This window comes from Salmo salar, chromosome ssa18, assembly GCF_905237065.1.
Source record: "Salmo salar chromosome ssa18, Ssal_v3.1, whole genome shotgun sequence".
NCBI classification, from domain to species: Eukaryota; Metazoa; Chordata; class Actinopteri; order Salmoniformes; family Salmonidae; genus Salmo; species Salmo salar.
The window spans coordinates 13999437-14014062 of NC_059459.1; the positions used below are offsets into that span (position 1 = coordinate 13999437).

The 14626-nt window shown below is 44.9% G+C and overlaps 1 protein-coding gene across 6 annotated transcripts in view; it reads right to left on the reverse strand.

The window, feature by feature from the left end:
• The window catches only part of LOC106576704 (inactive ubiquitin carboxyl-terminal hydrolase 54), a 106127-nt gene that overhangs the window by 52857 nt on the left and 38644 nt on the right, over nucleotides 1-14626 (reverse strand). For all 6 annotated transcript variants that reach the window (XM_045700767.1, XM_045700766.1, XM_014154022.2 and 3 more), the window contains one exon: nucleotides 2346-3024. In XM_045700767.1, the coding sequence (XP_045556723.1) occupies nucleotides 2346-2492 (147 nt within the window). In that variant the 5' untranslated portion in view covers nucleotides 2493-3024. The remainder of the gene's footprint in view (nucleotides 1-2345; nucleotides 3025-14626) is intronic.

Genomic DNA, 14626 nt, shown 5'->3' on the forward strand with positions numbered 1-14626 from the left:
TCATGTGCTAACGAGACGGAGATTTTTGGACATAAATGATGAGCTTTTTTGAACAAAACTACATTCGTTATGGACCTGTGATACCTGGAAGTGACATCTGATGAAGAGAATCAAAGGTAATGGATTATTTACATAGTATTTTCGATTTTAGATCTCCCCAACATGACGTCTAGTCTGTATCGCAACGCGTATTTTTCTGGGCACAGTGCTCAGATTATTGCAAAGTGTGATTTCCCAGTAAGGTTATTTTTAAATCTGGCAAGTTGATTGCGTTCAAAAGATGTAAATCTATAATTCTTTAAATGACAATATAATATTTTACCAATGTTTTCTAATTTTAATTATTTAATTTGTGACGCTGACTTGACTGCCGGTTATTGGAGGGAAACGATTTCCTCAACATCAATGCCATAGTAAAACGCTGTTTTTGGATATAAATATCAACTTGATAGAACTAAAAATGCATGCATTGTCTAACATAATGTCCTAGGAGTGTCATCTGATGGAGATTGTAAAAGGTTAGTGTATCATTTTAGCTGGTTTTATGGTTTTGGTGACCCTGTCTTTGACTTGACAAAACATTACACACAACTCTTGTAAATGTACTGTCCTAACATACTCTAAATTTATGCTTTCGCCGTAAAACCTTTTTGAAATCGTAAAACGTGGTTAGATTAAGGAGATGTTTATCTTTCAAATGGTGTAACATAGTTGTATTTTTGAAAAATTTGAATTTTGACATTTATTTGGATTCAAATTTGCCGCTCTTGAAATGCACCTGCTGTTGATGGAGTGCACCACGGGTGGCACGCTAGCGTCCCACCTAGCCCCAAGAGGTTAACCAAACATAGAAACACACACACCAGACTAACCATAGAATACAAACACATAGACCATCAACCAAAAACCCGGAAATACTAAATCAAACACCCTTTACACAAACACACCACCCCGAACCACATAAAACAAATACCCTCTGCCACGTCCTGACCAAACTACAAAAACAATTAACCTTATACTGGCCAGGACGTGACACAGTAGCACGTCTTAAGAGTTATGGACTGTGCCATCCCCACAATGGATTAGTCCACTCAGACAAGTCTTGTACATCATGATATTATAATTTCTTTGCTACTGCTCGACTAAAGAAATCTTTGGTCGACCAATAGCCTATCTACCAAACAATCAACCAGTTCGCTAAATGGGGTCAGTCCTAGTGTTGATTCCAGGGGGGGGGTTAACATCAGTGGGATTGAAATTGACCCCAAATGCAGTGAATAAGTTAAGTGTTATTTGAATCACAGTATAATCAACTCTGTGTGGTGTTGTTGTTACTCGACTGTGTTGAGTTCATTTCCGTTAACTCTATCAGAGCGAAAAAGACGTGGGAGGGGCCTCTGTAATTTTTTTCGGAATGCTTTCTTGCAGGTAGATATTTCGAATTGTTTGTATTAATATCTATGTTTCTGCATGCACATTGACTGATTAATTGATTTTATACTATACCAAGATGAATAACATTTTTCTAAACTAATCCAATATGTAAGGGGTTGGACTTATTGCACCCGTTACTGAGATGGTTGTTCCAGTTTAGATGGTTTAGGTAGTCTTGTTTATTATGTCTTTCACCATAGCAGTCATTCTGAATGCAGGTTGTGGGTGATAAAATATTGAAATTGTTGGATGTCCTCCCTCTGGCAGGATACCGTAAGGAATAATCACTTCACAAACCAGTTTATTGTAACTTGCAGGTCTGATATAGCCCATGAGGCAACATTTTATTTTCAGACCACAATGTTAAGGATAACTAGGCCTTATGAAATGTATAATACACACAGGTTTGACTTTGAATTCAAACACATTCAGTTGTTCAGTCACTCACTCAGTGAAGGCTTCAGGACTTAAAAGTTATTGAATGCAACAACTATGTCTCTGTCACTAACAAACACATTCATGGGTGGGTATCTTTGACATTCAATTGAAAGGCATGCTGGGAAATATGCAAATAAGGCTTTACAACCTTCAACGTTAAAACAACGCCCCCCCCCCCAAAAAAAATATACTGGAATATTACATGAGTTATTACCTAACACAAAAAAAGTGTGACAGCAACAGCTCTAATAAAGTGTTAATTTAAGTCTGAATTTGTAACACCTGTGGTGTTAAGGACAACCACTCTAGGGGTGTTAGTTTGTGAACACTATGAAAAGTTTTATTTCTAACATTATTTTGGTGGGTCACATATAATTTCACTGTGGGTGTTAATATTCTGGGTGTTAAAATTCTGATCTAAAATGTTATGTGTGTGTGTGTGCAAGCAGTAGTGTGTTTGTTTGTATCCCTACCTGCAGTGCGCTGTTGAGGAAGCAGCTGTTTTGGCCCGGCTCGTTGCTGAGTCCTTTACTGGGGGCGATGGACGTCATGGTGCGTGGGGTAAAGATCCCCTGCAGCCCGCCGCTTCCGGACGCAAAGTAGTTCCTCTTCCAAGACATGTTCCTGGCTGTGAGTCACCTATTTCCCGGGATCAACACTCAACAGTACGCCCCCATGACAAAACACACAGGGCCATCTTTGCAGTGGCAGAAAAAAATGGAGAGTGAAAATCAGTGGGTGTCCAAAATGGGCTAGAAAGACAAAAAAAAATCAATACAACTGTGGTTAGTTTTTCCAATGGTTTGATTTGACTGATGGAGTCCAGACACTAATGTTCCTAGTGCAATATCGGACAGGGTGTGTCCTGTCTAATCCAGTCTTCAGAGAGATAGAGCGAGTGGAATCTTCTCATCCTCTAGCTTTCTCACTCCCTCTCAGTCTCCCTCCTGGACTCCCCCCTCTTTCTTGGACTCGTTTGTGGAATCTCACAGACGTCTGACACTAAGGGACTCGTTGATGGTAGTTGTTGTTGCTGCTGCAGTTGTGTCGACCTTCACTGGTGTCTCCTGCACAGCCAAGTACAGCAGAGTCTTAGCTCCTCATCAACAGAAGCCAAAGGGGAGAGAGGTGAAAGTTCACACTTCAGCAGATCTGCAGGGGGACAAGAACATAGAAGTTTATGAGCGGGCTCCTCCCCATACCGCCTCCCCTCACTGGTTTTATCACACTCCCACACTAAAGTCACAATAGAGGGAGATATATTTACGATCAAGACCCTCTCTCCCACTCAAAGTGCCATGTCTCCTCCAGTGCTCTCCCTGCCCTACCTCTGTCTTTACTCAATTTCCACACGCAGTATGCAGATGTCTCCACTATCACCACGGTGGAAGGGGAATAGATTTGCTGACAGTCATCCCATTTGCGGAGCGTTAAGACGGGAGAAAAGGATATAGCTCAGTCGAAGACAACCCTCCACTGGGTCTCTGCACAAGTGCCTGGGACTGCATTCCCTCCTTCCTTCTAGCACACACCGTGCAGATAATGCCTTGCGGAGACGTGGTAGTGTGACGTCACTCTGCCACGAGTGGTGCAGGTCTGAGGCACTCTAATCAGAAATCCACAGACAGGCTAAATAAAGCTGTGCAAAGTCTGCTCGGTGGGCGGACACAGGTGTGTGAAGGTGATTATGAGGATGAGGAGGACAACGTAGAGAGAGTGGTAATTCCACAGTGGTTTTATAAAACCCTTGTTGTCACTATCACACATGTGAATATTATATATCTCATTGCCCTTAGTGATATGGAAGGAAACATTTTATTTCGTTTTTTTTCTCTCCCCAATTTCATGGTATCCAATTGGTAGTAGTTACAGTCTTGTCTCATCGCTGCAACTCCCGTACAGACTCGGGAGAGGCGAAGGTCGAGAGCCATGCGTCCTCCAAAACACAACCCAACCAAGCTGCACTGCGACCTGGTCAGCGTGCAGTGCGCCCAGCCCACCACAGGAGTCACTAGTGCGCGATAAGACAAGGATATCCCTGCCGGCCAAACCCTCCCTAACGTGGACGACGCTGGGCCTTAGACCACTGCGCCACCTGGGAGGCCAATTGAAAGAAACTTAAGGTGGCTTTACATTAGGTGATCTTATGCAGCCATTCAATAACAAACACTTCAGTACACTGTATGAAAATGCCCATACTCTGAACATGCACATAAAATGTTATGATGGAGGGGATTCATATATACAGTTGAAGTCTGAAGTTTACATACACCTTAGCCAAATACATTTAAATTCAGTTTTTCACAATTCCTGACATTTAATCCAAGTACAAATTCCCTGTCTTAGGTCAGTTAGGATCACCACTTTATTTTAAGAATGTGAAATGTTACAATAATAGTAGAGAGGAGGATTTATTTCAGCTTTTATTTCTTTCATCACATTCCCAGTGGGTCAGAAGTTTACATACACTCAATAAGTATTTGGTAGCATTGCTTTTAAACTGTTTAACTTAGGTCAAACGTTTCGGGTAGCCTTCCACAAGCTTCCCACAATAAGTGTGAATTTTGGCCCATTCCACCTGACAGAGCTGGTGTAACTGAGTCAGATTTGTTGGCCTCCTTGCTCACACACTCTTTTTCAGTTCTGCTCACAAATTTTCTATAGGATTGAGGTCAGGGCTTTGTGATGGCCACTCCAATACCTTGACTTCCTGACTGATGTCTTCAGATGTTGCTTCAATATATCCACATAATTTTTCTTCCTCATGTGAAGTGCACCAGACCCTCCTGCAGAAAAGCACCCCCACAACATGATGGTGTTCTTCAGCTTGCAGGACTCCCCCTTTTTCCTCCAAACATAACGATGGTCATTATGGCCAAACAGTTCTATTTTTGTTTCATCAGACCAGAGGACACTGCTCCAAAAAGTATGATCTTTGTCCCCATATGCAGTTGCAAACTGTAGTCTGTCTTTTTTATGGCGGTTTTGGAGCAGTGACTTCTACCTTGCTTAGCGGCCTTTCAGGTTATGTCGATATAGGACTCGTTTACTGTGGATATAGATACTTTTGTACCTGTTTCCTCCAGCATCGTCACAGGGTCCTTTGCTGTTGTTCTGGGATTGATTTGCACTTTTCCCATCAAAGTACGTTCATCTCTAGGAGACAGAACGCGTCTTCTTCCTGAGCGGTATGACGGCTGCATGGTCCCATGGTGTTTATACTTGTGTACTATTGTTTTTACAGATGAACGTGGTACCTTCAGGCGTTTGGAAATTGCTCCCAAGGATGAACCAGACTTGTGGAGGTCTACAATTCTTTTTCTGAGGCCTGGCTGATTTCCTTTGATTTTCCCATGATGTCAAGCAAAGAGGCACTGAGTTTGAAGGTAGGCCTTGAAATACATCCACAGGTACACCTCCAATTGACTCAAATGATGTCAATTATCCTATCAGAAGCTTCTAAAGCCATGACATTTTCTGGAATTTTCCAAGCTGTTTAAAGGCACAGTCAAGTTAGTGTATGTAAACTTCTGACCCACTGGAATTGTGATACAGTGAATTATAAGTGAAATAATCTGTCTGTAAACAATTGTTGGAAAAAATGTATTGTGTCATGCACAAAACTATAGTTTGTTAACAAGATATTTGTGGAGTGGTCAAAAAACGAGTTTTAATGACTCCAACCAAAGTGTATGTAAACTTCCGACTTCAACTGTACACTGAGTGTACAAAACACTAAGGACACCTGCTCTTTCCATGACATACTGTAGACTGACCAATGGCACACGTACACATTCCATGAATCCAGGTGAAAGCTATGATCCCTTATTGATGTTACTTGTTAAATCCACTTCAATCAGTGTAGATGAAGGGAAGGAGCCAGGTTAAAGAATGTTTTTTAATCCTTGAGACAATCGAGACATGGATTGTGTACGGGTGCCATTCAGAGGGTGAATGGGCAAGACAAAAGATTTAAGTGCCTTTGAACGGGGTATGGTAGTAGGTGCTAGATTTTTCACACTCAACAGTTTCCCATGTGTATCAAGAATGGTCCACCACCCAAAGGACATCCAGCCAACTTGACACAACTTTGAAAAGAATTGGCGTCAACATGGGCCAGCATCCCAGTGGAATGCCTTCGACACATTGTAGAGTCCATGCCCCAACGAATTGAGGCTGTTCTGAGAGCAAAGAGGGTGGGTGCAACTCAATATTAGGAAGGTGTCCTTAATGTTTTGTTCACTCAGTGTATCCAGTGCATTCGGAAAGTATTCCACATTTTGTTACCTTGTAGCCTTATTCTAAAATGTATTAAATAAATGTTTTTCCTCATAAATCTACACGCAATACCCCATAATGACAAACTGAAAACAGGTTTTTAGAAATTTTGCAATAACAAAAAAATTATAATAAAATAAATACTTTATTTACATAAGTATTCAGACCCTTTGCTATGAGACTCGAAATTCAGCTCATGTGCATCCTGTTTAAACAACTTGGAGTCCACCTGTGGTAAATTCAATTGATTGGACATGATTTGTAAAGGCTCACACCTGTCTATATAAGGTCCCACAGTTGACAGTGCATGTCAGCGCAAAAACCAAGCCATGAGGTCGAAGGAATTGTCCGTAGAGCTCCGAGACAGGATTGTGTTGAGGCACAGATCTGGGGAAGGGTACCAAAATGTTTCTGCAGCATTGAAGGTCCCCATGAACACAGTGGCCTCCATCATAATGAAAGAAGTTTGGAACCACCAAGACTCTTCCTAGAGCTGGCTGCCCGGCCAAACAAAGCAATCGGGGGAGAAGGGCCTTGGTCAGGGAGGTGACCAAGAACCTGATGGTCACTCTGACAGAGCTCCGGAGTTGCTCTGGGGAGATGGGAGAAACTTCCAGAAGGACAACCATCTCTGCAGCACTCCACCAATTAGGCCTTTACGGAAGCCACTCCTCAGTAAAAGGCACATGACAGCCCGCTTGGAGTTTGCCAAAAGGCACCTAAAGGACTCTCAGACCATGAGAAACAAGATTCTCTGGTCTGATGAAAACAAGATTGCACTCTTTGGCCTGAATGCCAAGCGTCACGTCTGGAGGAAGCCTGGCACCATCTCTACAGTGAAGAATGGTGGTGGCAGCATCAAGTTATGGGGATGTTTTTCAGCCACAGGGACTGGGAGATTAGCCAGGACTGAGGGAAAGATGAACGTAGCAAAGTACAGAGACATCCTTGATGAAAACCTGCTCCAGAGCGCTCTGGACCTCAGACTGGGGAGATGGTTCACCTTCCAATAGGACAACGACCCTAATCACACAGCCAAGACATTGCTGGAGTGGCTTTGGGACAAATCTCTGCATGATCCCGGACTTGAACCCGATCGAACATCTCTGGAGAGACCTGAAAATAGCAGTGCAGCGATGCTCCCCATCCAACCTGACAGAGCTTGAGAGGATCTGCAGAGAAAAATGGGAGAAACACCCCAAATACATGTGTGCCAAGCTTGTAGCGTCATACCCAAGAAGACTCAAGGCTGTAATCGCTGCTAAAGGTGCTTCAACAAAGTACTGAGTAAAGGGTCTGAATACTTATATAAATGTAATATTTCAAACTGTTTTTGCTTTGTCATTATTATTTTGTGTAGATTGATGAGGGGGAAAACTATGTAATCAATTTTAGAATGAGGCTGTTACGTAACAAAATGTGGAAAAAGTCAAGGGTTCTGAATACTTTCAGAATACACTGTATATGCTTATGGTAACATTAATTCAATTTATTAGGTTTGGTGGCTAAAAATCGGAGCTCTTGGCGGTTTTTAAGTAGGCTCTTTCTCAGTCCTTCCATATCCATCATCATCACAATGTGTTTTAAATGGTCCGACTTCAGGGCAGGGTTCCAGGGAAGGGACGAGGAGTGAGATGAAAGGGAGAGGGATTAAGAAGGAGGGAGAGAACAATGAAAGAGGTAATAAGGTGGAGGTACAGAGGAGGAGAGCAAGAGTCAGTACATCCCTATTGTGTGTGGCTGTGATGAACCGCGCCTTCTCTCCTCTTCCTCTTCCGTTCCTCCACACCTCTCTTCTTCTCTCCTCCGGGTGTGTTTACCCAGTGTTGAATCACAGGCTGACCTGTACTTGTGATGTCACCAGTCACATGTCTGTCTGTTTGTGTTTGCTCTTCACAACCCGGACCTGAGGCACCGACTGGCAGGATCAACCAACCTCTGGTGTACAGTGTACACAGTCTTACTATGACAGACACAAAGTTTTGAGTTTTGTGTTTGCAGACACTAAAAGGGAAACATCAATACTCCTGAATGAGTCATTCATTAATGAGTCATTCATAAACCACCACTGTTCAAATGTGGGAAGACGTGTCCTCCTTCCACACACTTTATATAAAACGGAGTAAAAAAACTAAATGTGAGCAATTAATCACCGTCGCTTATTCAAGAGGATAGACTCGTTGCGAACCTGAGGCGACACTGAGCAAGACTACGGCGTGTGTCTGTGTTTCTACTCTGCACTTATGCATGTCTGTGTAATTACTTGTTTACTTCAAGGAGGAGGATCAACAGCCCACACACCCCTCCTGTCCTCTCTATCCCACAAGCCCAGTGAATGGTGCTGACAGAGTCCAAAATAGTTCCTCTGCCAGACAAAAACAACACTTTCAGCGCTTGTGGTGGGAGTAAGACAATCCCTGAGCTGAGGGTCAAACAGACACACACTCCCACCCTGGGACTGGCTGGCTGGGCTGGGGAATTATATGGGCGTTTCCTATAGGTGGACGGTTGTGAAGCAGCCTAATCACCGGCGCAGGGAGGAGAGGGTTCAAAGGCGGGGCTTAGCCGTTTCCTGTGATGAGGTGGCTTGTTAACACCAATGCTGGGTGAAGGCGGTGGGTAGCACAGCTGGGGGTGCTTGGGCATCTCCTATAGGTGGAGTGTTGTGTTGTTATCATCCCGACTGGGTGTTCCCTACCAAGGGCGAGGTTAAGGGGGTGTGTAGCATGGGCGTCTCCTATACAGCTAACTACCGTTTTGTTGTGGTCCGCGGGGATGGGGGAGTGGAGGGAGTTCAGTTAAGAGGCAGGTCATGTGGGCAGATTAGCCTGATCAGACCCTACCTAGGATTAGTCTGTCCCGTTGGTCAGGGATCTGTCTGGGCCTGGGAGGGAGGCAGACCTGACTAGCCTAGCCGCTACGCTACGACATGAAGCTCATATTAGCTCCACCACAGACACAGATGTCTACTGGGCTGTAGGAGGCTCCCTCAGCATGGCCCGTAGCCACTGTGCATTTGCAGTGGTAACCAACACCACATGGCCAGGGACAGCCACAGGGAGTTAGAAAGCATGCTACTAGTCCCAGATACTCATGGAGAGAGATGCGATTCCCTCCCTCCCTGCTGCCTTCACATGAGCTCATTACAGACAGCTCAGATGAAATGTTCTCCAAAAGCCATCATTGTCAAAGAAGAGACCACAAGTGCTGGATGATTTCTAAGAGGTAGGTAATTGGGACACTACATTGGGAAACTACACTGCAAGCACAACCCTGGCAGTCCAGAGGTGTTATTTTCGGTATGCAACACCAGAAGCAGAAAAACGCAGGCAGCATCTTCAGTGCGAGACGCTTATTTCAGATGAGAACACTTCGGAAGCGTGATTGAAATGCTTGATGATCACAGTGGCTTTCAGTTTCAATGCAGATAGCCCACTTTGGTTTTCTGGCTTTGTTGCACAAACCAGCCAAAGCGCTCGCATAGCGCAAACAACATCACGGCATGCCATTTCCAGGTTGGAAGACTTTCCTAAAGGCACAGACCGTTTTTTTGGTGATCAGGCTACAGATTTGCCAGTACAGTCCTTAATTCAGTTTATATAGTCAATGGCAGCACAGCAGTGGGCCTGCATGTGAGCACCAGAGCACCAGTCTTTGGGAGCGAGCCCCATGCGGCCTCCACAAGTCATAGCTTTGGCCGGTTTGTGCCACAAAGCCAGAAAACCAAAGTGGGCTAAGTCTCCTAGGCAACACAAGTATAGGCCTAGATGACAGCTGATGATGTGCTGCAACAGGTGTTTGAATTCATCCATCTCTTTTCATTCACTTAGAAGTCCTAGGACATATGAAACGGGTCTCGGAAGGGACGTTCTCTAAAAAGAGGCATCATTACTGAATTAAGTCATCGATGAAAGGGGAGTCAGGATAACGACACCCTAAATACACCTCTTCACACAGCGGCACAGCCTTCAGTCAGCATTCAGGGACCCGAGAGAGAATCTGTTTGACTCAGGGAAGATGGCGCCCATTGCCAGGCAACTGGCTGCCACATCTGATTAGAGGGCTGGGTGCTGATGGACTGGCCTCTCTGACCAGGAGGCATGTTGACATGCCCACATCGATCAGTGCGTGTCCCATCACGTCCAGGCCAGCTCTGCTCACAGTCATTTCCTCACCAGGCAGCTACGCAGACCACTGCAACAGGCCTGGGTGACATCACACACATGGTAACGTGTTGGCTTCTCTCTCGCCATATGATTGTCAGGTAAGATTAGCCTACGTGCTTTTGAGTAGGACCTACATAGGAAAAGTTAGGAGGATCAAAATTGGAAAAAACGAAATCAATACCCATCTATCTGCATTAAAATGAATCATGGTCCTTCATGAGAGAGATCCATACTAAAGCAAACCACCCAGAATGATGCTGGTCCCTTGTGGCTGTGTGACACTGACTGGGCAGTGTGTACACAGTGTGACTGAAACCCACCAATTTTGACTAATTCAATTGAACTCAGTGAGGCGAAAAGGCTGAGCTGAGCGCCAGCGAGACAGAATATCCCCTGACGACATTAATGGGCCATTATACAGTTCACCCATCCTGTCTGCCATACGTCGCACAGATAAAGTGAGAAAAGGCTTCTTAAAAAAATGACCCATCAAATGAAATAAAGCTGTACGTCCCAGAGAAATACCATTCGGGTGCTTGAGAAGTATAAACAATTGTAAAACGCTGTTTAAAGCTTAAATAGCGTTATACTGCCTCGAACAGGATTAAGCAAATGAAGCCTGACAAGACTCTTTGGTGCAATTCCAGCTTAACGGGCATAAAGACAGACACACACAACACAGCATAGTAATCCCCCCCCCCACCCCCCCCTCACATTCCATATCATCTCATAATAAATCATCAGTAGAGGCAGGAGACAGTCTACAACACCTTTACTGGCAGTCACTCCCTGGGGGGGGCTTGTCTGGAAGTGGTTACGCAACATGATTACAGTCTGAAGCTGAGTGTAGCTCCTCCTCCGCCTGCACCCCTAGAAATCACCACTAATGCCTCCCGTTAACACCCCTCCAGCACCACACCACCACATTGCCAGCCTGGCGGGGGCGCCGTGCCAGGGCCTGGCCTCCACCGGGACTACGCCAACAGGGGGATGCAAAGTAGACTTGTGGAGGCCGCATGGGGCTCGCTCCCAAAGACTGGTGCTCTGGTGCTCACATGCAGGCCCACTGCTGTGCTGCCATTGACTATATAAACTGAATTAAGGACTGTACTGGCAAATCTGTAGCCTGATCACCAAAAAAACGGTCTGTGCCTTTAGGAAAGTCTTCCAACCTGGAAATGGCATGGCGTGATGTTGTTTCACTTTCATTAGAGACAGGTGAGGAATTCAGTTTGGCCACACTGGTATTGACATTCCATCATTAATGAAAACAGTAAGGAGTCTCACCATCGAACAAACTCACACCCCAGTCTGACAGTAACAACTTCAGCTACTGGTGATTTTATCACAATCTACTTCTGCCAAGAGGACCTTCTAGGAGCATACAGTGACACATGAAAACAGGACCCTTGCTAGTGAGAATCACACCACCATTAAACCAAGAGCCAAGGCTCTGGCAGATTCTGGCTTTGACTACTGAGAATATTAGTCAAAAGGCAATCATTGAATGAACAGTTCGAGGGGACTTGATGAGGGATACCAATGAAATGTTGGTCAAACAATGAGGAAAGAGGTCACTGCTGACTTGTCTGTATTCCAGCAGCCTAACCTGAATAACATTTGCCACTATTAAAACCCTGGCCTCTGACCTGCCAAATGATAAAACATCTGTCCCCGGCTCGCATTGCTGGTAAATCTGGGCTGTTTGTGCATTTAAGCTGGCCTCCTAATTGTCTTAATGCGGCATTACTGTATTTATGTAATCAGCTCCAGCCCTATTTAAAATTACCTGGCCTGGAAGATCGTTCTAACATGGGAGGAGGGGGGGGGTGAGGGGGACAGGCTAAATTAATCTTGAAATAACCTTGCCATAATTCTTGTATCTGGTTTACTGTTACTGAGAATGTGGCACTAAAGCAGAATAAACCAACTAATCTCAGACAAAAATGCTTTGCCTCACAGTGAGAGAGAGAGAGAGCACTTGGGTCTTAATGAGTATTACATAAGGTAGCATAACATAGGCCTACATCTGTTTGCAGACAGACAACATCTAGCGACAATTAATGACTCTTGAAATCTTAAGGCTGACTCCTGATTCTCTCAGTCATTCACACGCACTTGTGATTTAGGTTTGAGATGACTTGCTATGGCTCAGGTGGGGAAGGGGGAGAGACGTTGAAGAGATTAGAAGCATTGCTGTGTGGTGTGGGGTGATGCCAGGACAAACAATGTAAGTGTGCAGTGTGCACATACAAACACACACACACACCCATCCTGGCTGCATGTCTGCACGCTAGCAGAGCTCTGGCAGACGGCAGGGGATAGTGGCAGCCTGCAAACGTGGGAAAAGGAGGGATTCAGTATAGGGGGCTACCCTGGGACCCAACATCATTGAGGCGCGGTCTGCATTTTTCATGCTGGGAGATCAGACAGACAATATTTTTTGGTATCGCTGATTAGGCTACTTGGAAACAGTCATCTGTCTGTTTTGTAGGGTATGCGTTAGCCAATTAAAAGCACCTCTTTGTCGCACTATTTACACACTCGCTCTCTCATCATTCGCTGCTTCACGTTCAACAGCACCTCTTCTCTCCTAGTTTGGGTGTGCGAGATCAAGTGCAGCTTTAGACTATATGGGTGGTCTAAATGAAATGCATGGGTGGAGAAGCATGGTGCAGTTAGCCTATCTTAGCAAGGAAATTTGCTTAAGTATGTTTAGGCTACAGTTTACTACAGTTTCAGGAAATAACTATTTATAATGAAAAGTTTAGGTGCAACGTTGCGACTTTTCCTTTTCAATAAATATTGATAACCCATTTTTTTTGTCTTTGCATGGAAATCGTCCCGCTCCTAAAAAGGTAACCTGTAGGCTATGCAAAGCGTAAGAGGAAGTGCAAGTGTCCGCTCTCATCATTCTTGCTGCTTTAAGCTCAGTACCCATACCTCTCCTCTCCTAGTTGGGCGTGTGAGATCAGGTTTGCGTGTGGTCTGTATTAAACAAAGCAGGCTATATGCATGGGCGGAGAACCATGGGGGTTATCTTTCCATGGAAATTAACTTCCTAAATATAATAAAGCTATAGTTTAGGCCTACTACATTTTCTGGAAATAAATACTGATCACCCATATTTGTCTCTGCCTGCAAATCGTCCCGCTCCTATTAAAGTATGCTATATTATGCAAAACGTAGCTCAAGAGAAAGTGCAAGTGCGATAACCCCCGTGATCCTACGTTCCAACTCTGGATCTCTTTCAAACTACGTCTAGCCTATTGGCTGATATATCCCAGTAATACCAATAGCCTAATATAGCCTAATGGGCCAAGTGAGAATCTCTGGTAATTTAACCTATTTCTTGGGTTATTTTTGATATTGCCTACAGGGCGCAAAATTGCTGGGACCATGGCTGCCAAGCGATATGCCTGACCTATGCCTAAAATAACATTTGCAGGACTGCGGTCGGGTTCGGGGCTAGTTCTTGTGGGAGCGGGTGGGAGTCGGACTAACCTAACGTAGCGGGCGTTAAAAGACGCCTGAGCGGAGTCCCGATATTCGTTTTTCAGGGGAAACGGAAGTTAAGGTTGAATATACCGTATCCCTGAAAACCAGAAACATCCACCTTCTACCAAACCCGCGGAGAGTGAAGTCGGACAATAAGCCAGCAGGAGTGAGCGGGTACAGTATGAAAAGCTGCAGGAGCGGGAGGATGAAATCAGTCCCGTGCAGACCTCCAATTCAATAGCATTTCCACTCCCAAAGAAAACAGGGCAGATGAAGACGGTTGTTTTTCCGTGATGAGGAAGAGGGTGCGGGTATGTGGGGTGGATGGTCAAACACACCAGACATGATGACACAATGCTCAGTACCAACACCCCCTCTCCCTCCCAACCTCTTTCCACCTCCATCAATATTTCCGAGAAAAAGAAAAGTGCGAGAGGAGAGCAGTGGGATGCAGGAAGAGAACACTCAATAGTTTCAAGTGACTGACAGTGAGAGAGATGAAAAATCGAAAGAGACTGAAAAGGAGTTTGAGGAGAAAACTAGGAGACATTGCTATGTAGCTAGAAGAGAGGAGATGAGCGAGAGAGAGAGAGAGAGAGAGAGAGTGAGAAAGAGAGCGAGATGAGAAAGAGATGGAAAGCAGGGAAGGGATGAGCGGAGGGTATGGCAGCAATCACTCTGGCCAGATCAGTGGAGATGAACTGGGCTGCAGCCAGCCAGAGAGAGAGGTTGAGACTGGGCACAGAGCTCCATCTCCGGCTTTCAGCCTTTCAGTCTCTCACTCACTCACTCTCTCTTTGTCTCTCTCACTC